At 30.3% G+C, this 25,221-nt stretch overlaps 1 protein-coding gene across 9 annotated transcripts; it reads left to right on the forward strand.

Moving 5' to 3' along the window:
* Positions 1–1,136: 1,136 nt before the first annotated feature.
* Kdm5 (Lysine demethylase 5) lies at positions 1,137–24,969 on the forward strand. Of its 9 annotated transcripts, XR_012461496.1 has the most exons (19): positions 1,137–1,408; positions 4,670–4,860; positions 6,532–6,609; positions 6,968–7,106; positions 8,005–8,165; positions 9,290–9,463; positions 10,574–10,711; positions 11,072–11,198; positions 11,535–11,686; positions 11,768–11,914; positions 11,993–12,189; positions 13,335–13,489; positions 14,364–14,491; positions 15,095–15,289; positions 15,372–15,553; positions 15,918–16,048; positions 16,522–16,695; positions 16,780–16,920; positions 17,801–24,969. XR_012461496.1 is itself a non-coding variant. In XM_074138619.1 (18 exons), the coding sequence occupies exons 1-17, from the start codon at positions 1,402–1,404 to the stop codon at positions 16,686–16,688; spliced, it is 2,469 nt and encodes an 822-aa protein (XP_073994720.1). In that variant the 5' UTR covers positions 1,137–1,401; the 3' UTR covers positions 16,689–16,695; positions 16,780–24,969. The 9 variants fall into 9 exon arrangements, 5 of the variants coding, with proteins under 5 accessions (XP_073994720.1, XP_073994719.1, XP_073994722.1 ...); XR_012461495.1 differs by having other exon boundaries at positions 16,522–20,497; positions 20,575–24,969; XR_012461493.1 differs by having other exon boundaries at positions 16,522–16,920.
* Positions 24,970–25,221: the final 252 nt, after the last annotated feature.

Consider the following 25,221-nt stretch of genomic DNA (forward strand, 5'->3'; position numbering starts at 1 on the left):
CTGATGATATATATTTTCCGTCAACTATCTCCCGTTAAGATCCGCTAAATCTCAACCCTTGATTTTTTTTTCTTTCATTGGCATCGGTATTATTCTACGACATTCAAATGAATTTTCCATAAATATTTCAATTCTAAAATCTAAGTTTTTAAACATTACCCGTTAAAATGTTAATAATATATTCTGTTAAATTTTAATGACTGTATCTATTATAAAACCATATAATAAATTATACAGATTGCTATATTTGCTGCCCAATATGCAAATATAATTGAAAGGAGAAGTTATCTCTACATGTATGTATATGGTTGAAAAATTATTTCCTTTGTTTCTCGTATTTCTTATACTCCATGATTATATGCTCTTCACTGTCAACATCATTACATTTCTCACACAAGTTAGAATCGCGTTTCCTAAATATTCACCGCAAATCGGATGGTATCGGAGTGTAACCGGCATATACTACTAATAAATCTCTTGCTTATGAATTCTAAATTCCAAACCAACGTATATTTATATTAATGACCAGATTATGTTGTTTTTAGAATGCATCTTTATCATTCTTGTAAATCATTTGCCAACTCTCTACTGCTCTTTGTCTTCTACAACCCTTCATTCTGTCGCCTGCCTTATCCTACCTCTCTTTTTGTAAGCGTCACATCTAATTAAAAAAAAAAAATGTTTGTAGGCCGCAACTTGTTCCCATTTCAGCCACATCTCCGAATACTTTTGATTACTTATATTTTATTAATTATATTGGCAAAATTGGGAATTGGAAGAAAATTGCTTAAGAGTAAGTGTGAGTCTCATATACTATTTCTTTTTTTTTTTAAGATTTCGTTTACTAATTGTTCTGATAAAGAATTTAAGAGTTTGAAATTTGTTTTTTCAAGAAATTGATTTTTGGAATTTCCCCTGAAACACAATATAATTATAGTGAACATAAAATTTCGAAGTTTAAAGAAAAATTTAAGTTAAAACCTTGAGGATTGTAGTTAGAGAAGTTCGGGTTTTGAAACAATTTTTTACAGTGTTTTAATATTAGTTTTTTATAATTAAAATTTATTTTTTGCTTAAAATCGATAAAAAATTAGTGTATTTTAAATTATCGATACACTAAAGTAGTAAGTAACAATGTACAATGTGTTTTTCTTTCGTCTTTGTGTATTGTCAGTGATGTTGAAGTTTTTTTTTGTTTGTTGCACTTCTTAGGTTTTACAGGTGTTTCAAAAAAGTTCTTTTTATTATTTTTGTTTTGAAAAGTATGCGCCGTAAAGAGTTTTGTAATTTTCATCAGTGCTTCGTTACTTCAAATTTTAAGTACTGTAGGTGACACTTGTATACAGGAACTTAATTGTTCAATAATAATGGTTTAATTTTTTTTTATAGTAATTTTTCTCAATGGCTGGTAAGTAAATAATCTATTACAGTTCAACAATATCGATCATCACCATTTTTCTTTAATAAAAAAGGTGTTAACTACTAAGTTTACAAACTAATAAAATTTACATAAATAAAGTCTACAAAATTCCTTGTTTTTTATTTACTGATAGCCAGTCATAAATTATTTTCTACTGATCCTAATAGGGCAGTAGAAGTGAAAAACGGTGCCATAAAAACTTCTAAGATAAAGAGCTTTATTGTGAACATCACAATTTCTTTAAAGTTCAGTAGATTTTTTTTTTAAGACTCGTGATTTCAGATTATCAACAGTCTTACGAATTTTTAAAATGTAGACCACATATATATGATATAAGTAATTCTGGAACATTTTCAGTTCTTTAAAAAAGTGAATGGTTTTCCCTCTTAGATGTCTGTTAATAAAGTAACTGCATATGGCGTAAAAATTCATTTATTTTTTCTAATGTCTTCGTCCATGTTAGGGATAAGATTCCCACCTAAAACTTAAACTCCATAACTAATCTGTGCACTGTTCGTACATTTCTGTGAAACCTTATTCTTCTAATTATAATTTAGGTCTGCCATGTTCGTCTAACTGAAAAATTAAAGCACACGGTCCTCATGGTTTCTTTTTAGTGTGGTTCAGTAGTTAACTTTCAGGACGTATTTAGTGTATTACGAGGAAATGGTGTTGTAATCTCATATCTATGTGTGGTTCAGTAGCTAACTTTCTGGACGTATTCAACGTACTACAATGAAGTGGTGTTGTAATCTCATATCTGCGTTACTTCAGTAGTGCTCTCATCTGAAAATTTTCTTGTTTCTCCTATTTATCAACGATCTGTTTCAGTCGAAACACGCACACGTTTTAGCTATTTATTTAAATCTTTCTCAGAATAGTTGCCTTATCAGATGATTTAATGCTACAACTATATATTGCAACCTTACGCCTCATAGGGTTAGCTAAATGCTATGGTTCTTAATGCCAATAAATACCTCTGAACTTACCTAACATAAAATCAATACACTTCACGTACATATGGATTTTTAGAGAAGAAAAATACTATTAAAAATTAGAGGTAACTTTTACTCATAATATTTTTTTAATTATTTTTGTCAATCAAAGAGATCACAAGGTAACAATTAGATAGATCCCTTAGGCGGGTTCATTATCTAAGCCTTTGTAGCATCCGCCAAGTATAATAATGATAATATATAACTAATGTAATAAGTTATAAAAACATTCCAAATAATATAAGATCTTGCTCAAGTAACGAAAGGGATTAAAAGGTTTTTTTTTTCTTTGTATGAGAAGATGATTTAAATTTGATCTCAAACTTGGGGTGCAAAGGTACCATTTAAACTGGATCTTGAGGTACAGTAGTTGTACAATACTCGCAAAAAAAAAGTTCTTTGACTTGGTAAAAATTTACAAATTACATGCATTTAGTCCAAATATGTGTCGTAAAAATAATAGCGGAGTCTTGGCCATTTATTGTAGTCCAGAACAGACATCGATAGACAAATTAGGCCTAATTTCTAGTTCAGTTTGGGAATGATTTTAATTATCATTACCATTCACAAGGTTGCAGGGTTGAAAGTTTAGACAGATGGGTTTTGAACAGGCTCAATTTATGCGTGTTAAACGATAGAACCTCAATTCAGCATTCAATCAAAGCAATTCAGGCATTATACCGAAGCTTTAGCAATATGTTCACCAGTCTTAATGACTGAGATAAGTTATTGGTGTTAGATGAACCTGTAAGATCAGATCTTGGAGTGTCTTATTTTGTGCACAACTCTAGATTGACCAGCCAGGCATCTAACAGCGGTATGTTAGAACCTCAAAAAAGAAGCCCAAAATGAACTTTAAAATCACATTATGGATTTCTATGAGTATTATTGAATATCATAAATTTTGTCGAGAAAACGTTCATATTTAGAAACGCTTCGGGGCTTTTTGTAAGCCTAATCACACCGCTAAACCATGAGTGTAGCCTTAATCGGCAAAATTAATCATAGTAAAAAAAGTAATCTAATCTAAATATTTGTAAACAGTTTATCGATTTCAGCGGAAATAACGTAAGTCGTGAGACATCATATATATATAATTTCAAGAAAAGATGACACTTCAAAAGTGTCGGCTTACAAAATTAATTGGGCTGAGGAATTTTATAAAACATTGATTCCAGAAAACACAATTGAATTCATTTAAGTAACGGATATTTTTGCAAAGGACGGTTGATAAATCAACCATTTTAGTAATGGAATAGACCATTACGAAATGTTCCACACTAATTTAAAGGAATTTAGAACTGTGGTTCTTTAGGAGTAGGGTGGAATAAATATGTAATAGTCCCGCTTGTGAACTCGAAAAAAGACTCCGATTAATATTTATCGAAATCGGCTACTTGCTTTGCCTTCACGTTGAATGAGAGAATGATTTAGCAAATGCTGAATTGGTGTCTGGAAGAACATAGTGAGCATCCCCTTACCAGCTGGGTTTCAGGAAACGTAGCATTTTGGTTTGTTTTGCGACATTTGTTAATGAAATACACATAAACTTAATGGAAAATAGACTCATGTTACCAACATATGTGGACATCCACGGATCTTATAACAACCTAAAAATCGTGCAATTATGTAGGTGTTTTAGTATGTGGTTACAAACATAATTAGATGATTCAAATTAGGCATAATGATTCGTAGTTAATTTAAAATTTGTATTGACTCAATTAGCGTCCGGAAATCTCGGTTGGTCAACCAATTATAAACTTAAATTAAGTTCTTAACCGTCCACTCTAAGAATATTGCTCAGAAATATGGTCTCCTCATTATTCAGATAGCTGGTCCTAAATCTGGGTTCTCCTTCGATAGTATTCCATTCCATGAGCTAGGTAAAGATTTGAATCTGCCACCATAAAAGAAAGAATAATATATGTATATTAACTTTTTGGCAAACATATACAGACTAACCACTGTCTTGCCTATAGGTGCATGTGTTTACTTATTATGCAGTGGCTACCAAGAGGCCTAAATCATTCACTCAACCTTATTGGAATAGTGCTGTAAACTTAGGAGATTGGCTACTAATGAACTATTATTTACATATTATTTTAATTAATTATTTCTTTATTATTTGCATTACATTTAACGAGACAAAATTATTTATTAATTTGTTACCGAAGTTAAAGTTGCCATTCGGTAAGATTGAAATGACGTTCCAGAAAATTTTGGTAGTATTGATAACGTAAATTATAATTTTTAGATTTAATTGAAAATAACATGGATTGTGGCACTTCAGATATCTATGAAGCACCCCAGTTTTATTTTACTGTACCTTCTGAGGCTCCAGTATTTGAGCCCACCAAAGATGAATTTGGTGATCCGTTAGCGTATATAAACAAAATAAGACCAATCGCAGAGACTGCTGGAATTTGTAAAATAAAACCACCAATTGTAAGTGCTTTAAAATATTTGTGTTTTTGCATAATACTAATTAAAAAAAAAAAAAATTTAAAACCATACAATCATTCAATAAAATCTACAAATGATTAAAAATTTAATTGTTTGTAGCTGTATTTCACTTTGTAGGGTTGTGGCAACAAAGCATCTTTTTGTGAATAAGCTACAACAGTTTATAGAAAAGTAAAAATATGATTGGAAGTTAAAGGCATCTGGAGTTGCTACTGAGTAGCACACTACATCAAACTTTTTAATTGGACTTTTTTTTTGTTTGAAACCCAAAAATGCAAAACATTAGTTCGTATTAAGTCCAAAAATAATACAAAATGGAAGTTTAAAAAAGGATAATTTTACTTTTTTTGATTAAATGATGTTTAACTTCCAACATTCTGATAACTAAGACGACTGCATTAGATTATATATACAGGGTGTCCCCAAGCTATATGGATAACGACTTTTTCTCGGAAACTAAGATAGTTAGAAAAAAAATAAAAAATACGTGTCCCCTTAGTTTTTTGTTTGAAACTCAAATTTAATTTGTAAATTTTTTTCGTTGCTTCCAGAAGCGAGATACAGGCACCAACTTCATTTTTTCAAATTGGGAGGTGTGGTTTTTATTTAAGAAATAGATTCCTTGATTTTTTTAAAGAAAAATTTACTTGAACGGTTTTTTTCTTTGAGCGATATTTTACAAGTTATGAATGAAAACATGATTCTTATAAGAAATTTCAAAATGATATTATAACGGTTTCTTGATTGAATAAAAAGAAAAGTACTATTTTATTATAAATTTTACTCCTCATTAATATTACAGATCATGCTCGAACTGGCCTCCACCATTAGAGATGCATAGACATGCACTTTCCTGCCAATGGGGTAAAAATTAGGAAAAAAAAATTAAATAGTATTTTTCCTAGAAATAATTACCAAAAACGATTGGCTATTCTCATTGGCGAACGGGATGTGTGAAGTAGGCGGGCTATAGCTGATGACGTAGTGACACCGTAAGCCACTCCCACACCAATAAAAGCACAGTTATCCAGTATATAAAATGGTGCTCTTTTACTTTCATTCAATGATCTAGATTTTACTTTCTTTTACTACAGGAAAATATTTCGTTAACTTTTTTGATTCTGCATTACACTAAAATGAGCGAGTAAAATTTATAATAAAATAGTAATTTTCTTCTTATTCAATCAAAAAACCGTTATAATATCATTTTGAAATTTCTTATAAGAATCATGTTTTCATTCATAACTTGTAAAATATCGCTCACAGAAAAAAAACCGTTCAAGTAAATTTTTCTTTAAAAAAATAGAGGAATCTATTTCTGAAATAAAATCCACACCTCCCCATTTGAAAAAATGAAGTTGGTGCCTGTATCTCGCTTCTGGAAGCACCGAAACAAATTTACAAATTAAATTTGGATTCCTAACAAAAAACTAAGGGAACACGTATTTTTTAGTTTTTTTCTAGCTATCTTAGTTTCCGAGAAAAAGTCGTTATCCAATAGCTTGGGACACCCTGTATATAAAATAAGTAAAAGATGTAATAATAGACCCCTTTACTTTCCATTACCTTTCCGGCCCTCGGCGGCCCTGCTACTGTCTTAAATTATTTATTACTATCCTATCAGTTTTTAATATTGTTTTATTTTGTTCGTAGGATTGGCAACCACCTTTTGCAGTAGATATTGAACAATTTAAATTTACTCCACGGATTCAAAGACTTAACGAATTAGAAGTAAGTGTATTACCTACCTGTATGTTTTTTTTTCGGAGTTATACTCTTATGTTTCTCGGTTCTAATCATTTTGGATCTTCATCTATTCTCGGAGTTGAGTTTTCCTTTCTCTTTTAAAGACAATCTCGTCAACAATCAGCAAAGAGATGTAGTTCGAATCAAGTTAAAACCGTGTGACGGGCTACTGTTTACTATTTTTGCATTCTTATTTAAAGTGACAACCATTCGAATTCAACCACCTTTTTATAACCATTTTTTTTTAAATTTTTGTAAATAAAATGTTCGTTTTTTATTTACGTAAAAATGTTTTATATTTTATAAAGATTTTTTTATATTTTAGTATTAATTTTTTTTGTAGGCAAAAACAAGGATAAAGTTGAATTTTTTAGACCAGATTGCGAAATTTTGGGAACTGCAAGGTTCAGCTTTAAAGATACCTTTAGTGGAACGTAAGATATTAGATCTATACACATTACATCGAGTTGTACAATCTGAAGGTAAATTGTGTTTATAAATGTTAAAGTCTAAGGTTAAGGGCACCTTTCACGGTAAGCAAGATGTTAGACAAGCAAGTTAGTTAGACAATGCAGCAGACTGATTGACCTGAAATTTTCAAAACTGTATAAGAATGAATGAGGTTGGTAGATTTATAGACAGTTTGAAACCCTAACTTCAGTCACGCCGAATGAAGAGGAGACTATCAGTGAAATGATGTGTGTTTTCCATCAGTCTTGGCGCCAGTCGAGTACGAAAAGCTGTAGATCTAAGTCTCCTGAACGTCGAATCACCTTACCAGTGACAAAAATAATGCCGGTATTTTGCAACATATTAAGGCCCATGTGCCATTTTTTTAGCCGCGTAATAATGAAAATTTCTCTCAATTTAACAGAAGAAATGAGACACTGGCCACTATTACCCTGACTTTCGCACTTTCACACTATTACGCTGATCTTCGAGACATTTATTTAGGAGATTCAAGCGGACTTAAATAGATTCAGATTTTACAGTTAGTTCAAATCCTACGTTCCACAAAATATTATTGCTCCTTCTTATATATTATTATTATTGAAGAACGTTGTAGACCATTTATAAAAGTTACGAAAGTACTATTTATTTTAGCAGGGTGGTATGATTGTTTTGCCCTCGTTTTGAGCAGGTCCTTTGTTCATCGCTGAAGTTTTCATCTTGCGTTTTATGCAAGCTGCTAAAATTATGGCAGTACATGTTTTTTCTATATCATCCATACTTCTACCTAGTAACAGCAGGTTTATTGGATTGGAGTAGAATGAATCAGTTAGGGACTGTCAGTCCGACTGATCGTGTAAGGTGCCTTTAATTACGTATAGTTTAAAGATAAAATCCTTTATTTTTTTTATTTATTTATTTGTGTTTAAGGTGGGTGTCTTGCTGTTTCAAAAGATAAAAAATGGGCAACTGTAGCTACATCAATGAATTTGCCCGCAAGTCGGGGAATACCACCATTACTAAGATCTCACTATGAAAGGATTTTATATCCTTTTGATGTGTTTCAAGCTAATAAAGTATCCCTTTTACCAGTAAGTATTTTAATATTTTAGAGAAGATTGCAGTTGTTATTGCGTTTCAAAAACTTTAAAGTTATCAATTGTTATAAATTTTGAATAAAATAAGTTTTTAATAAAGAGATATAATATTCATAATATAGTCCGTCATATTTTATAGAGGTTTTCCAAGTTACGGGAGATATTACATGCTGATACCTCCATAGTTGTAGAAGAAGAATTTTTAAATAACAGTTAATTTCCTCTATACTGTTGAGCTCCAAAGAATGAGCTGTTGATCGGAATAAATGATAAACTTTTGGTGGCAGATAGGGGAAGTACTTGCTAGGTGAAGTATCACCTTATTTTCTCAAGATCTTGAATTCTGTGCTTGGTAAATCGCGATGATGATCATGCATTTTTTGCCTGGAAGAGTGCCCCTGTTCGGTTGACTAAAGCCTAGGGTACTATACATAAATATAAGTATATAAGTAATTACTTATAGGAATCAACGATATCTATCTGGGCCGAGGTTACAAAAATCCTTGTCACTTTTTCTTGGTTTAACTGAGGATATTTTGTATCTAGTGAAACTGTACGGTCACACTTTAGTATCGTATCGCCAAATATCTAAACGTCTCGATCTTTTGCTGAAATCAACTGGTAAAGATTCGGTCTACACATACTTTTTGCTTTAACCAGTTTAGAAGATCGGGACCGTCCTAATAGTGATTATATGACGCATATTTTGCTTAGTTCTAACTTTACAGTTTCGGTTAGAATGCCATCATCTACCATTGGGGAAACCTTTCAGAAGTTCTGTTTCGAAACTTAATCATATCGTAATTCAGCTGCTATTCCCCTAAAAATTAGCAAATTTCCTGGTTGCAACGAGGCTAAATATTCTATTTTTCAATAATGCCTTAAAATTTCATATTTAATGGTCATATTGAGCTAACAAAAGAATAAAACTGAGCAATAATAATTTGGTTAATGTATATTTCTATTAAAGCTGAAGGATTAATGTAATATTGCTTATAGTTGAGTCATTAACGCTAGTGAATTAAAATGTGAAAGTTTTTTTTTAATGCTACACTTACTGAGAATTTTAGTTGAGGATTACAGTAAATTTAATGCACAGTTATTGTTACTGTTTTCAGCGAAAGGACTCAATCGATCCTCCGAGAAAATTAAGGAATTACGGTGACGTAAATGATACCAAAGTGGTTTTGAAAGGAGACGGCAGTAGTTCTTCTAAAATAAACTTCAAAGTACGTAGCGTTGAGAGAAAATCGATGAGAAGAAGTATTCCCCTGCCTGAGCCAGCCAGAAGTGTAAATACTTTATTTTATTTTTGTTTTAATATTTATTTATTAATTTTTTTACCCTTACGGATAGCTATGAGAAGAAATGTTTCCACCATGTCAAAAATTTTGAAATTTAGTTTTTACTGGAAGTATTGGTATTGAGGTACCAGGATAGAAAAAAAAAAAAGATGTATAACCAGCACAACTTTCTTTTACGACTATTCTCAAGTCTGACCCCCAAAATTTTCTTCAATCTGCGATTATTTGAGTCATATTTGATTATTACTGCAAAAGGATTCTACCCATCTGCGCTCGCAGAAGTATCCTTAATCGAATTTTTACAAAGAACTAGTTCAGTAAAAGTTGTGCAATTATGTGTTTGTATTTCCTATACAAATTTTAAATAAAATCGATGGGGTCGCTTGTGAGAAAAAAATTACGTACAGAAAAATGTATTCTGTAAAGTGATACTACCGGTCAGCCGATTTTCTTCAAATTTAAAAAATCAGTCTTACATTTAATTGTTATTAATATTATACAGGTGGCAAATCAGTACAATAAGCAGTAATGGACCTTTAGTAATTACTGCAACTACTGAATAAGTTTAAAGAAAATGGTTGCAGTCATTTTTATTAAAATAATAAAAAACTGAAAACTGCATTCAGTAAAGTTGACCGATTTTAACGAAACTATTTGTGTTTACCCTACGCCATAGGCAAACTCTAGATTATCATTACTCAAGTTATGCACACTTAACGAACCGTACACTTTACATACATAAGAAAAGTATGTTACACTTAATGGAGTCATAATAAGACTTTTAGGTCGCAGTGAATTTTGTTTAATTAAAAAAAAATCCATCTATGATCAACCTCGATTGGGAATTTGATTCTTGACTCAATTACCAAAAAACAAAGGGTAAGAAATTGTAAGTTAAGCGATTAAAAGCTTCAAACTACGCTTATGTTTGGTATTTAATTATTGTAATATCTCGATGATGGTTTTCTTCATAATATGTTTTACACTTGATTATGTGCAGGCCATTTTATATCATTTCGCGTTTTATACTGCTTAAACATCTTGTTTCATTGTGCACTCTTACCCTGTTTCTTCTGATAAAAGACTGTTTTGTTTCAGTCTCAAAGACTTAGTGCAAGTGTAAACGAACTAAAAAGGTTAAAGTTATATAAGGCCGGTAATAGAATGACTAATATTTTATCTAAAAAGCAGGACAAACCAAAGCCAAATAGAAAACTATCTGTTGAAATTGATCCTGTAAGTACAACTTACAAAGTATTAATTTCACACTATGATTAATAAAACTATGATTAATTAATTAGATTTTAATGTAAGTAAAAATGAAAATTTATAGAATTTTTTTTGCTTAAGATGGAATTACGCCTCCTATGAACCTATTATGGATAAAAAAAAAAAGAAGTGGCGATTAAATTAATTTTCTTTTAAACACGAATATGAAACGTCCGCGATCACATAGTTGGTGTGACTTTGTCATTAGAAAAGTGATTAGAATAGTGTCTAGTAATAAGTCATATATGTGAGTCAACTATATATGTGTATACTGAAATTTAATTTACAAGATTTTGTCAATACAGAATTTCATTATTTCTTTTTTAGCTAGCTAAGTACGTGTGTATGAAGTGTCGTAGAGGTGATGTTGAAGAATCAATGCTTCTTTGTGATGGATGTGATGATAGTTATCATACATTTTGCTTAAAGCCTCCTTTATTAGAAATACCTGAAGGTTAGTTGTTTACAGAACATGTGTAGTAAATCTGCCAACTTGTACCTACATCATATATACCATAAATACGCGCATAATAAATTTTTTGTCTAAGGTTAGCAAAGGTTCGACGATTTAATTAGACTTATCAGAAAAAAGTCAAGTAATGCCTATTATTTCAGGCGGGCTTTATGTCCAAGGTGTGGTGGATGAAAGCAAAGGCACATTAATAATTAATAATTTGTTTCTACTTAAGTATGTAGGTCACGAACTGGAGACCTTCCAGTTACAAGACCAAGTAATTAGTCGTTATACTAAATGCGGTTGTGAGTATTTAATGCTATTCTGTTTTCCCAGGTGACTGGCGATGTCCAAAGTGTGTTGCTGAAGAAGTTAGCAAACCTATAGTACCATTTGGCTTTGAACAGGCCAGTAGAGAATATACCTTACAGCAGTTTGGAGAAATGGCTGACCGTTTTAAATCTCAATACTTTAGCATGCCCGTACATGTAAGAAATTTCGATGAATGAATACTTAGCAACTGAAATTTCAGTTATTAGTTCATTACCTAGATTGATATTATATTTTAGAAAGTACCTCGTTCAGTAGTTGAAAAAGAATTTTGGAAAATAGTGTCTTCTCTAGATGAAGATGTTACTGTTGAATATGGGGCCGATTTACATTCCGTGGAACATGGTTCAGGGTTTCCAACAAGAAGTTGCTATAAATGGGATCAGGTTTCTAAAAAATCAATCTTACAAAATGACTTAAGCTAGAAAACTTTGTTTTTGTTTTATTATTTATTTATTTTGTAGAATCCCGACATTGCTGAGTATGTAGAATCTAAGTGGAATTTAAATAATATGCCTGTCCTAGAGGGCTCCGTTTTAAGTCATATAAATGTTGATATTTCTGGAATGAAAGTTCCATGGATGTATGTTGGTATGTGCTTTGCTACTTTTTGTTGGCACAATGAAGATCATTGGAGTTATTCAATAAACTATTTGCATTGGTGAGAGCAACATGTTTCTTCTAATACTAAGTTATAGATAAATACATAGTAGGGTGAGCAAAAAAAATGTTTTTTTTAAGTGTTACGTTATATGTATAACCGTATTATACTCAGGAATACTTCAAAAGCTTAAATTATTCTCCATAAATATTGTTTTTTTTTAATCCTTCATCTTAACTTGCTCCTTATGTTTGAGGTGTTTCGGATTTCTACCTTCGTACATTCGAGTAAAAATAACAAGGGCTAATATTATGAGTTGAGTCCAATTTGCTGTATGGTATCTCTGTTTTCACATTGAAAAAGTGGGCCACTTTTGACCACTAGCCACTGCTATCTGGATTATGCCAGTAGATCTTTTTTCATAAAAGACTTGTTTCATAAAAAACGATCACTTGTTATTTTCAAATAGGTTTCAGCAAACTTTAAAACGAGTAACTACTGGAGTAACAAGTGAAGATTTTCCTACACGTTCTTTTTTTTTTTATAGATGTGAAAGTGCCTGTTTAGTAGTTTAAGGTATCCGTGTTCAGGTATAGTTGGCGGCAACCTTTGTTTCGTTCCGACTCCACAATTTTGGTCAGAGAATCCGTATGTATCGCTGAAGGTGTATACTTGATCTGACTTCCTTTCCAAGCTGGTGTCCCTTATTCTTGAATTTCTGAAATCATCTTTAAGTTGATCATTTATTTGCTCCTCTCTTGCTTTAACGTCATACATGTTCTTGGTTGTTAGACTGCAAAAATCCAATTTTTGAATAATGTCATAGAATCACTATTTTTTTTTTTTTTGTCATAAGATATATTGAATTAACGAAAGATAAAACTAGGCTGAACAATCAGGATTTGGGTTATGTTTAAAGAATGTATTTAATCAAAAATATTGGATTAATAGATAGTATTCCTATCTAAATTTTAGCAAGTAAACAGCAGTGAGGCTATTAAGATAATTGAATTTTAAAAACAACAATTTTTTGACTCACCCTTTTTATGTCGTTCTGTAAGAAATGACATTATTCTAAATTAAAATCGCTTCGTGCTTATTTATTGTTCACCTTTTAACCTTTTTGAAAGTAAAAAATATATGATTTTGGCAAGTTTCATAATTTCAGTTTTTCTCAGTGATATTTTCTGTTCGAAACTCAATAGGGGAGAAGCTAAAACATGGTACGGTGTGCCTGGTAGTTCAGCTGATGATTTTGAAAGAACTATGAAAGCAGCTGCGCCGGAACTTTTTCAGAATCAGCCAGATCTTTTGCATCAGTTAACTACTCTAATGAATCCAAATGTACTTATGGATGCAGGTATTTGAATTTTATTTTTAGTTAAATCTTGCGTAATTAGATACGCAAAAATAGGCAGCCAAAAAATACTAAAATCTAGTTTGTCCTTGTTACAACTCACACGACGCTCTAACCTATTATAGAGTCGATCACCAAATATTTAACAAAATAAAAACAAATGAAATAACTTTCTTCGTAGTTTTATATACTATTAAAATATTCACTTTCTTCCTTACTTTTACTTCTTTGAGGAAGTATTGCGAGTCTGTCAAATATTGAAGATTGAAATTTCGTCTGAAACTTTACGCCCCCTACAAAAAATGTTTGTGTTGCAGAAAATTTAGTTTCAGAAAATATTTCTTTACTTACCAATTTATTACTACTTAAGCCTTTAATATCATGTTTAAAATAAACCAATAATCCACAGAAAATGTTATTCTAAAAATTACCTTTATTGAAAATAATTAATTTTTAACGCGTGCTCTGTGGTATGAGTCTCTAAAAGCCGCTCTGGAACACTTTTTTGATAAAGCGATTTCCTTAAACTAATGATTTTTAACTAAGTCAGAAAGCAATAATAAGAAATATAATGTGTTAAGATTAGACAAGATTACATTAAGAACAACCTTGATAACATTCGTATTAAAACGTTTTAAGAATTCAAAGAAAAATCAGACTAGATTGCAGTATTTCCACTTGAAGAATAGTTGTATTTACCTTAGATATTACAAATAAACTAAAAGTAAAAGTAAGGATACTGGTTCTTAGCATTTGTTTTGATTAATATTTTTTCTTTTAAAGTTGTATCTCTGTACTTGTTTTTCTTGACAATTGAAGTTTATATTTTTAGCATGTTTCCAAGTATGTTACAAAATCGCTTTATTTATATTTATAGGGGTACCAGTTTATCGAACGGATCAGATGGCCGGAGAATTTGTTATAACTTTTCCGAGAGCATACCATGCTGGTTTTAATCAAGGATATAATTTTGCAGAAGCTGTTAATTTTGCACCATCAGATTGGGTAATGGTTCATACATCTAGTGAAAATAATAATTTTCTTTAAGTAAAAGATAAAGTGAGTTACATTAATTTCATTAATTCAATTTTTTCTAAAATTCTAAAGATCACTTAAATTTGAAAATATTGTAGTCTTCATACTACTCGATGTAAAGCCATGTGTCATAATGCCTCCGAGAATGCCCGAGGATGTTTTAGTGTTTTCCATTGTCATTACTTAATAATACTTCTTTTCAAGGAGCAGGATCCCTTGCATGTCTCTCCATCAGTACATATTCAGCCATCGCTCAACATGGCCCTCCCATGTTCCCCTTCTTACGGGATTCGAACGTCTAGACTCGAACCGGTACCTTCGCTTTCAAGTCCTGAGTTACCTATAGACAAATAATCTTCTCCTTGTATCATCGTCCTGAATAGTTAAATTTTCTAGTTTCCAACTATTTGTTGGAAATAAAGATAATATCTGAGAACCTGCGACAGAGCTCAAATAGTGAGGAAAATAGATGTGTTCTAATTTCAGATGCATATCGTATAGTTAACCTTAAAATAAAAAAATAAAATTTTTGTAACCATTTGTAATGAAATCACTTCTTTTTTCGAACCGTAGTTGAAGATGGGCCGAGAATGTATTAGTCACTACGCATGTCTACGTAGATATTGTGTATTTTCTCATGATGAATTAATTTGTAAAATGGCTGCAAAAGCTGATTTACTGGACCCAAAAGTTGCCGCAGCTACATATCAAGATATGATAGTAATGGTAGAAAATGAAAAGAAATTGAGAAAATCTCTTCTGGAATGGGTAAGGATTCCTCTGGAGATTCACAGAATTATTTGTAGAAGTTTTATTGATGCACACGCTTGTAATTTTTTTTTTCATATAGGGTGTAAACAATGCAGAACGTCAAGCATTTGAACTGCTAGCTGACGATGAACGGGTCTGTGAAGTTTGTAAAACAACGTGCTTCCTTTCTGGGGTATCTTGTGGATGTAGTCCAGGAATGTTGGTCTGCTTGTACCACTATAGTTCACTGTGTAATTGCCCATCAAATAAACATACCCTCAGGTATAGTTATCAACATAAGATAGCTTTTTAAAAATTCACTTGTCAGATAAAATATAAATATAAAAATTTAATATGTAAATTATGCAAGAGGTGAATGTAAACAAATAATGCCCCAGTGGTTCGTCCTGTCGAGAATGAGTGAGTGAATTCGAGAAAACGAGAGAGAGAAAAACCCATATTATAAAGAGCAGCTATATTTCTCTCTAATGATTTCAATAACGAGACAAAACTACGCGAACTTGTACATCAGTGGGAATAGCTACATTTTAAGTTGCTATTGCAATCCAGTTTTGTCTAATTACATTAAAAGTAAATTATTAAGTTATTTTTTGGAAGTCACAGAATTTTTTTTGTAATTTAATAGGTATCGATATACATTAGACGAATTACCAGTATTATTGCAAAAGCTCAAGCATAAGGCGGAGAGTTATGACGGCTGGGCCATAAGCGTGAAAAAGGCTCTGCTAAGTAAAGAGATGAGCAAAAAAGTGCTAGGTAAGCTTTTAGAATTTAATATACTTTGGCAAATGTAGCATTCATTATTCTTTTGGTATTAGACGGACTGTTGAGAAGTGTGTATAAATTACCAACGTATGAATTTATTGAATGTAAATAAATTATAAAACTGTCATAGTTTCCCGTTCATTTCTTGAAAATGACACATGCATGTGCAAGAAAATAAAAAAAGTATGAGGACTAAAGGAATAAAAATAAGTGTGAACAATACTCTCTTGACTTTCTGTATTATTCTAACTCAAATATTTTTCAAACTCGAAATGTATGAGTCATAGTCAATTCTCACCACTAGTACTATTACATGTATCTTAATATTATTTGTGATTTGATAGGGTCGCTATTAGATACGCATTTTGGGCTCTGCCCAGAACCACTTTAGATCTGCCAGATTGGTGCATTGCAAACATATGACCCTTAAGGCTCTTTTAAAATGAAATGAAATTTATTCGTAGGTGCAAATGAACTGGTATCTCTTTTAGCAGAGGCGGAACGAAAAAATTTCAAGGATAATGAGCTTCTACAAGAACTAAAAACAGCAATCATTAAAGCAGAAAATAATACATCAGACTCAATAAGTCCTTCTGAAGTTTCTTTACCACACACATCTTCAGTAAAGTAAACATTATGTGAGATAGTTGTTTTTCACATTTTTTTTAAAGGAGTAAAACAGTGGTAAATAAAATGTACAAATTAAATTGGGAACTGAACAGATTCTACAAGCTTGAAGAATGATTGCTTTTATGGGCGAAGCTGCGTGGATAAGTTTCGTCTAAAGAGAAACGCTCTCCAACCAATCCACCACCCCTGTGGCATTAATGTGACGACAGTCGCTTGAGCATGAAACTGCACTCGTAAGCTTTGTCAATCTTTTTCTTGATATTATTTTTGAACCACTATTTCCGAAAAGTATATTAATTAAAAAAAGAGAAATAAACAAATAGGAGTTCCGTACTATTTTACTTTGAATGTGTAGTTAAATTATTCGTTTTCTATGACAAATATTTTAAAATTATAAAAACAAACTAATAATGAAAGTGTAACTGATTTAAAGGAAATATTTTTGTCCCATGTGGTGTTCTGGAGTGTGTGATTCAAATATAGATTTAATATTGTGTAAGGAAAAATGTTTCATTTGTTGTACTTATTTCAAGAATTTGAACGGCAAAATCCTATAAACAAATTGATTTCTTCATTTTTTTATTTAATGATGATTAGAAACGACATGTACGGTAGTTTTTATGTATATATATTTATAAATTTTAATTTATTTATTTATTATTTTTTTAATTTTTTTGTTTTTTTCGTAAAACATTTTATTTTAACAATTGTGTTACAAAGGTCGAGCTTTTTTTTTTCTTTAGATTGCACAAATATGCATGATAGTTAATAGGATAACTTTGGAAACTTAGTTTGTTTATGTAAAATAAAGAATTCATTGACAGAATTTCTAAAAGAACTGTACCGACTTATTTGTAGAAAATTGTTAGAAATGGTTTATTCAGCGACTGTTATAAAAACAGAAATTTTGAATTTATTGAATTTTATACTCATCCACTTAATAGTATTGTATTATATATATATACATATTTTTTTTTATAGATTATTATTGTATCTTATTTGAAACATGCAAGTTTGTTTATTACCAATGTAGTTATTTAAAGAGATATCGTGAATGGTGACAAAAGTTTTTTTTTAACTACCACCGTTTTGATTAGAGTATTTTTTTTTTAGGGCTATTTGAAACTAAAGGCATTGGAAAATTATAAATGAAATAGAATGACGAAAAAAAGAGCTAGACAAAGGTAAGAACTTACGGACGTACCTTACAACGCCAATGTCTCGATGTTTAGTTTATTTTTTTTTTATTTTTTTTTAAATAAACTAGAATTTTTAATTTTTACTCACATATTTTATTCTTCTATTAATGTGTTTCTTTTGGATTCTTTTCACTACCTTTGGTTTCAAATATCGCTGAGAAGATAAAAATTTCAAAAAGTAATTTTTCAGCAATCAAAACCTAAATGAAAATTTTCTTTTTCCTGCTCACCTGAAATTGGTGTCAGCAAGCATTCCATTTTTTGTGACGTATTAAATTTCTTAATATTCTCCGAGGGTTGTAGTAGTTGATTTACTAACGATTACATTCGGTTTACAAAAGTCAAGAGTATTAATGGAAATTCTATATGGTCTTTTTTCACGTATTAGTTTTTCTCTCCTTGTGGTTAGAACCAAATCAAAACATTTAACATTTAAAGTTGTAATTGTTGTAGTTTCATGATTTGATAAGTTACATTGCATACCTATAGTATCAATTCTGTAAAAACGATAAAACTTTAAGAAAGAAAAAAAATTCCGCTTCATCTATAATATGAGAATATTATCTTTCTGAGAGTGTTTGCTATAGCCTGCATCTTTAGCTTATGGATCATAAAATCCACGTTGAAAGGATGCTTATATTAACAATATAAATATTTCCATTAATTTTTTCTTCTCATTTTTGCATTATCTTTAGATGTTTTACACCCAACTTCCAAATTAGATGTCGCAGACGAAGGCGACTAGCGAACGTACTTTACTATAAAATTCTCATATTAAACTTTAATTAAAATATTTTATACACCCAAATCCAGTATAAATTCTTTACACTTGTTAATTAAAGCTGCGACGTTCAACAGTGGCGTAAAGGTTTAACTACTTTTACTACTATCTAACAGGTCTAAAATAAAGTAGTATTTGTCACCTGCATTAGTCATTTTTTGCTTTCCGCCTTATAGTTTGTATTAAATTGCGAAAACACCCAAGTAATCTCTTTTAATTAGCAAATTATAAGTCACTTCCACCATTTTAGGAATGTATTGTTTTTTTCATTTCTCAACAATGAATTGGAATTTATGTTTATATAACAAATTATCTCTTCCTACTTTTCAGTAATAAAAATTATATCAGTAATAATGAAACATACAAAAAACTTGGGAATATATTTCTGTGTTAATAAAAAAATAAAATAAAAATAAATAATACAATGTATAGATAAATGTATCTAGTCAGTTTACATTTAATTTTTATTTCCATTAATTCTATATTATATAAATATTTGCCACTGAGTATTAGCAGTGTTATTTTCGTATATCGTATTGAAATTGAAAAAGATTTGTAAAAGGATTTAAAAGAAAATCAATTTGACTCCATTTTTTTTTAAAATATATATATGTATGTTTGTATGAGACTGGAAATATACAAAATTGTAAATTTTTTATGTACAAAATAACAATATATGTATATAGAAGTTTTTGACGTCTGAGTTATAAAAAATTATTTTTAAGTATTTTTATTAACTTTTTTTTTATGTGTTAGCTTTAACAATGAATGTGACAAATTCGTATGTACATTGGATTAGGAAGTTCCATATAAATTGTCCAATTTTCTTTATATATTTTAATTTTTTTTTTTTTTTTTTTTTTTTAGACAGTAGGAGCTGTTTTAATAGCTTATAATTTTCTAGGGTCGTGCGATTATTTTTATCTTTTTTAATTCACATATACGTTATATACATTTTAAAGCGATTTATTTTGAACGAATTTAATTGCAATAATAATTTTTACTTATAATATTTCATGTTTGTCGCACTTTGTTTTTATTTTGAAAGCTTGTTATTTTAATCTGATTAGAGTCTGAATATAGAATAACAACTTTGTTTTTTCAGTTCCCTCAGTAGGTTTGGTTTTATTACATTTTATTGCATTTCTCTCAATATTCCAACGTTTATTGCAATTTTTAAGAAAGTATTCTGTCTCTAGACGTCCAGCATCTCCTCCATATCTGTACATCAAATATTGCTATTTCTCTCATTTGAAGAGCTAGGTATTGTGATTGAGCTAAATTTCGTAATGTTCACATCGTAATTTTAATACTTTTGCTGCCAAACCACCAAATATTACATGTGTCATCTGTCTCTTGAGTTTTTAATTAAATTTAGAAGAATTTTGTCCTGCATTTTATTTTAATGCATGTATATTGCGCTCTGAAATTATGAACAAGCAGAGGCAAACCATTTTCGATTGAAGCATCCATTTCTGTAAAAAGTTACTGACAATGTCTATAGAGATATATAGTAGACTTAAAGCTCTAAATATGAACTGTGCAAGGAATGTCTCTAGGTAGACCACTAGGTATTAACAGATTCTATTATATTCGGTGATTTTTTTTTGTTTTAGAATAAGCACCCGCAGAACCCACCTCAGACGAAGTTTCATATCCTGTTGATTATCTTCTACATCTAATCTAAGACATTAAAGACGATATTTTGTTGTGCATCTAGTTACTTGATCGCTCTCCGATCACGAACTATTTATGAAATGACCACGGAGGAGATTATCATGGGGTTGTTTATAGTGAGGGGTGGCAGCTAAACAGGAACGGCACGGGTTTGTACGTGCTCTTTTTTAAACTATTTAAAAAATGCACTATCCACAGCTTCCCAAATTCACTGTATTGTTTTACTCTAGATCTTCAGCAAACATCAATGAGTGTAATTTGTGCTGTGAGACATTCCAATAATATACATCAGTTTTGCACGTAGCTGTATGTCAAACGCAATTTTTGAAATCTAACGTTCTGCTGCAGCGTGTCGAATGACATTAAATTTAGACCAAGAAGTTTTACCCATTATTACAACGCCACAACATTCAGCTCGGACGTGAAATCAATAAAAAATAAAATAACAGACGTTAATTTCGGAGAAACACTTGGAATTGCAAGCGTTCCACAAAAGTATTTTAATTTTATTTCAATTTTCGGTAATTTTTAATACGTTACCATTGTAAGTTATTTAGTCTTACTTTTATGAAAGTTTCCAACGTACATATTGAGAAATGAATAAAATGTATCTGAACAAAATAAGCTGAAATAAAAAAAAGGTCAACATTTTGAAAAAGAAATATTTGGCATTATGGATCAAATGTAATATAGAAAATCTACTAGGTCTTTCAGATTGTTCCTCTCCTCATTTTTACTTTTGCGTAATAGTCATATGTTATTATTTTTTAATTTTTTTTTAGGGAATACCCAATCAATGTAAAATCTTAGCATTTCATTTTTGTTTCCATATGTTAGGCCATAGACTTGTATAATTTTGGAATTGATAAAATAGGTAATGAAGATGTTCAAAATTGAAATAGATAAGATTAAATTTTTAGGATTATCTTTTTTAAATAATTAAACATTTCGGCAAAACAGGTGGTTCTCGTAGAAACACATGATTTTGAAGTGCTGGAAATTAATTAAACGAAGAAAGTCGTCAAATGATTTACAAAAATCCGTCGAATAAATTCAGACTTGGGAATTCTTCGAAGATAAAACACTGTGATTGGATCTTGAAATCGCAATAAAAGTAGTTGAAAATAATTTCTGAACTGTGAAAAGAGAGAAGGAAAGTAAACTATTAATTTCTACTTTTAAAATTTGTATCAAGAACTTGTTACAAACAAAAAGTAAAAACCCATAAACATCATTGTCTGGCTTGTACTAGTGCCTCTAGAACCAACTATTTATCTTTGGACTTAGTGGTTGCGATAAGCCGTTATCATCACATTCTGTTCATTTCTGATCTTATACATTTTCAGTTAAAAAGAATGTTTAAAAAACTAATTTGAAACTTAAAAATTAATGAATTAAGGAATTTGCTTAGAATAAATTGTAATTGTGTTTGGAAATAATCAAATAAATAGATTGTGAAATTAAAATTAGCCTAAAAAGCGATTTTGGATATAGACAGAGCAATGTATGCATTAAGCTGTTTTTAGAAATGTATGTGATTCCAAAGCTTTAATATAAAACTTAGGTTATGAACTGGAATCATCACTATCCTTCACATAAGTGCTTCTTGCTCTCACTTAGTTTTGTTTAACAAACTGTCTTTGGCCTAGACGACAGTTGCCTCCTAACTAATTCAGTTTTGTAGTCCATTTTAGCTCGCTCTACGTCAACTTAACTATTCCTCAATCCTTTCTCTTTAGTACCTTCTTACCTGCTTTATTGTAAATCCATTTTGATTTGCAAGAAAGAATCATTAACATATTTAATGTATTGATTCCAAACATGACGTTTTTGCCACTAACTGTTAACCCAAAAATTCAGCGAATGACTTACTGGATCTTTCACTTTTCTGGAATTTGAAGAAAGTTGTTGAAAGTTTAAAGAAAGAAAGTTATAGCTATGGATGGAGCAGTTTTTAACTGCTCAATATTAGCGTCACTTTTCTCCGGAAGATTGCTAAACATTTTGACAGCCGTTTGTCTCGAGTTTGAATTCGGGTCCAGTCCCGGTTTTTGCTAGGATCTTTCTGTGAATCTTACAATTCAGAACTTAGAAACTGAGTTATTATCAGTATAATAAATGCCTCTTATAGGCACCATAGTTCCCTCCTACACACGCTCTCATACGAATGGTAGTTTTCTAGTGGATCAAGGTTGTCTCATTCAACCAGTCGAAGAGGCTTCTGCAATCCATTACGCAGTCACGTTTCTTTTGAAGTGATTCTCGTGCATTTCACAGATCTATTCTTGACCTTATTGGAGAATTGTTTTGGAAAATATGCTTCCAAAGAAAAAAGAAATTATCCAATTAGTGTTTAAGTAGTTCAAGACTTGGGCTAACGTAGGAATTATTGAACATATTTTCTGATTGCTTTACAAATTCAAATAAGCTGCCAACAAATGGCAGGACTAGGGTGAGTATAAACCTCATTGTTATACACATTTTTTTTGTTTTTGATTTTAAATAATGACTGTATTGTCCACAATGAGGGCGTTTCAGAATTTAATTAACTTTAGATTCAGAGTTAATAATGGAACTATTAATCCAATAAGTCCAAAGTCACACTCTTCTAAAGAAAAGCAGGAAATTTAAAATTATTTTTCAACAATTAATATATTTCAACCAAAAATAGCGCTTCTACTTTACAATGTTTAAATGCAATATTTAAGTTATTCAGCTTATTTTGGAAAATATTGCATTCATTCGGTTTGCAATTATTTAATTTCGTTTTTTGCTCATGATGATTACTTATTAAATTATAATCCCGACCAATTTCATATAGTTCAATTTTTTAATACATATTTTTTTACTTTTGGGACCTATAATAATTTCGGAAATAATAATGTTTATTATTGAAACTAGACCTTCTTTTCTATTATTTTTTATACATAAAAAATAAATACAAGTTTTTTGTTTTTTGGAAATAATTTCGTAACTTGTCTTTATTCTAATATATGCATCGATGATTCTTAAAGTAGTTTTTTAAACAAAGAAATCAAGTTACAAAATGTAAATTGAAATAAATTATTAGAAAAGAAATAAAAAGTTGGTTTTTCATTGAGAGTAAATGTACAACGTGGTTTTATTGTAATATATTTATCGATGATTCTTAAAACAGTTTAAAAATGTTAAATCAGGTTACAAAATGTATCTTCATTAAATTTTTTATTCTTTCACAGCATTAGTCCTTCACTACCAGTTTTAATTGTATCATGATATTCGTAATTCCACTGAGGTTACTCAATTAAAAAATGGAAAAAAAAATTTAATTAAAAATTTAAAATTTAGGATATTTTCTGAATGAAACGGGACATTTCGAATTACATAGTTGTAGAGCTTATCAGTTAACTCTTTAACTCGAACATACACTTGCATGAAGAATACAAATACCAGAATGAAGTAAATGATCCATGTAGTATTATTTACTATAATAAAAGTATTTTTCCATCCAAATAATTTTTTTCCTTTGAACTGAACTACGTTTTACAAAAATTAAACTTTGTTTTGATGTAAATTAGAGTTCCAGTCGAATTTTTGACTTAAAAAGGTTCAATGTGTAAAAAATTACGTTTTTGTTTGGGATGAAAAAATTTCAGTAAAGTTTAAAAAACATAATAATAAAAGGAGATTTAATTTTAACGGAAAAATAATTAATTATTATTTGTCTATCAAGTATGCTTCCACTCCATTTTTGATCGGATTCTGTAATACATCCTTTATTTTTAACAATGCAGTCCCAGGTCTTTATTTAGGCGGGTGGCTTAAAAATATAATTTAAATTGTAACATTTTACTGTCCGATTATCTCAAAACAATACCTATTGTTGAATTGTTTGAATTTCCAAATTTGCCATTAATTTTTATTTCTTGGAAGCTGTTCTAAATTTGTCACAGTTTCCATATTTACTTTTCATCATAGTTCAGAGCTTATCATAAAAACTATCAATATTAGTCTGTAGAGACCAGTAGGAAAAGGTTACTCATTTTGGATGAGTATAAATAGTCATTGGGTGTAAAGGGTCTAGTCTAGGTCATGCAAATTGGTTGAAGGCTTTAGATTCCTCTCCGCTGTTTCATTGAGCACGCCGTAACCACAATTACAAGTCTATTTCTTTTTTTAAGTTTTCTTCTCTCTCCTGTAATTAATTCAATTGTAATAATTTAGAAACAGTAAACAATTTAATATCGCTGCATAATTTTCGATAAATCAGCCGGCTGGTGTTTTAACTTTTTTTTGTTTAGTTTTCATAATTATTTGTTAATTTGAGAATCACCATTGTAAATCTTTTATAAGTTCCTTTTCTTTTAGATTATATTTTATATTTTACATTTTTGTTTATTATTATTATTAGAAAAAAATATTTCTATTTAAATATTTTTTCAGTCGCAAATTTTTTTTATGTAAATCACGGTTTCTTAAAGAAAAAAACTTTGAAAATGTAAATATACTTTATTAGAATTTTTTTATAATTAAAGAGAATGAATGTTTGGTAATAATTTTGTACATCTAAGCATGTAGACAGATCACTTATGATTGTGTAAAATATCTCTTATATTAGAGAATACATAACTATAATTTTTTAAAAATGAGATTTTTTTAAAAATATTTTCCCCTCCCTTTAACACATAATACATGTGTTGTCTTCACAATTCCTTATATAAACTCAGAATTTTGATTGAATTACGGCCTTATTGTAAAACCAGCTCTAGAAATGCTCCCACCGGAAAAATCGGAAAATGATGTAATATTGCAATTATCAATGGCCAGTCAAAAACTTTTTATCATAAGGTTACGAGCATGGAAACTCACTAATTTGCGACGTGAACTTACTTTCCGCA

This window comes from Rhodnius prolixus, unplaced genomic scaffold (assembly GCF_049639745.1).
Source record: "Rhodnius prolixus isolate KJV_2025 unplaced genomic scaffold, Rpr scaffold_11, whole genome shotgun sequence".
Taxonomy (NCBI): domain Eukaryota; kingdom Metazoa; phylum Arthropoda; class Insecta; order Hemiptera; family Reduviidae; genus Rhodnius; species Rhodnius prolixus.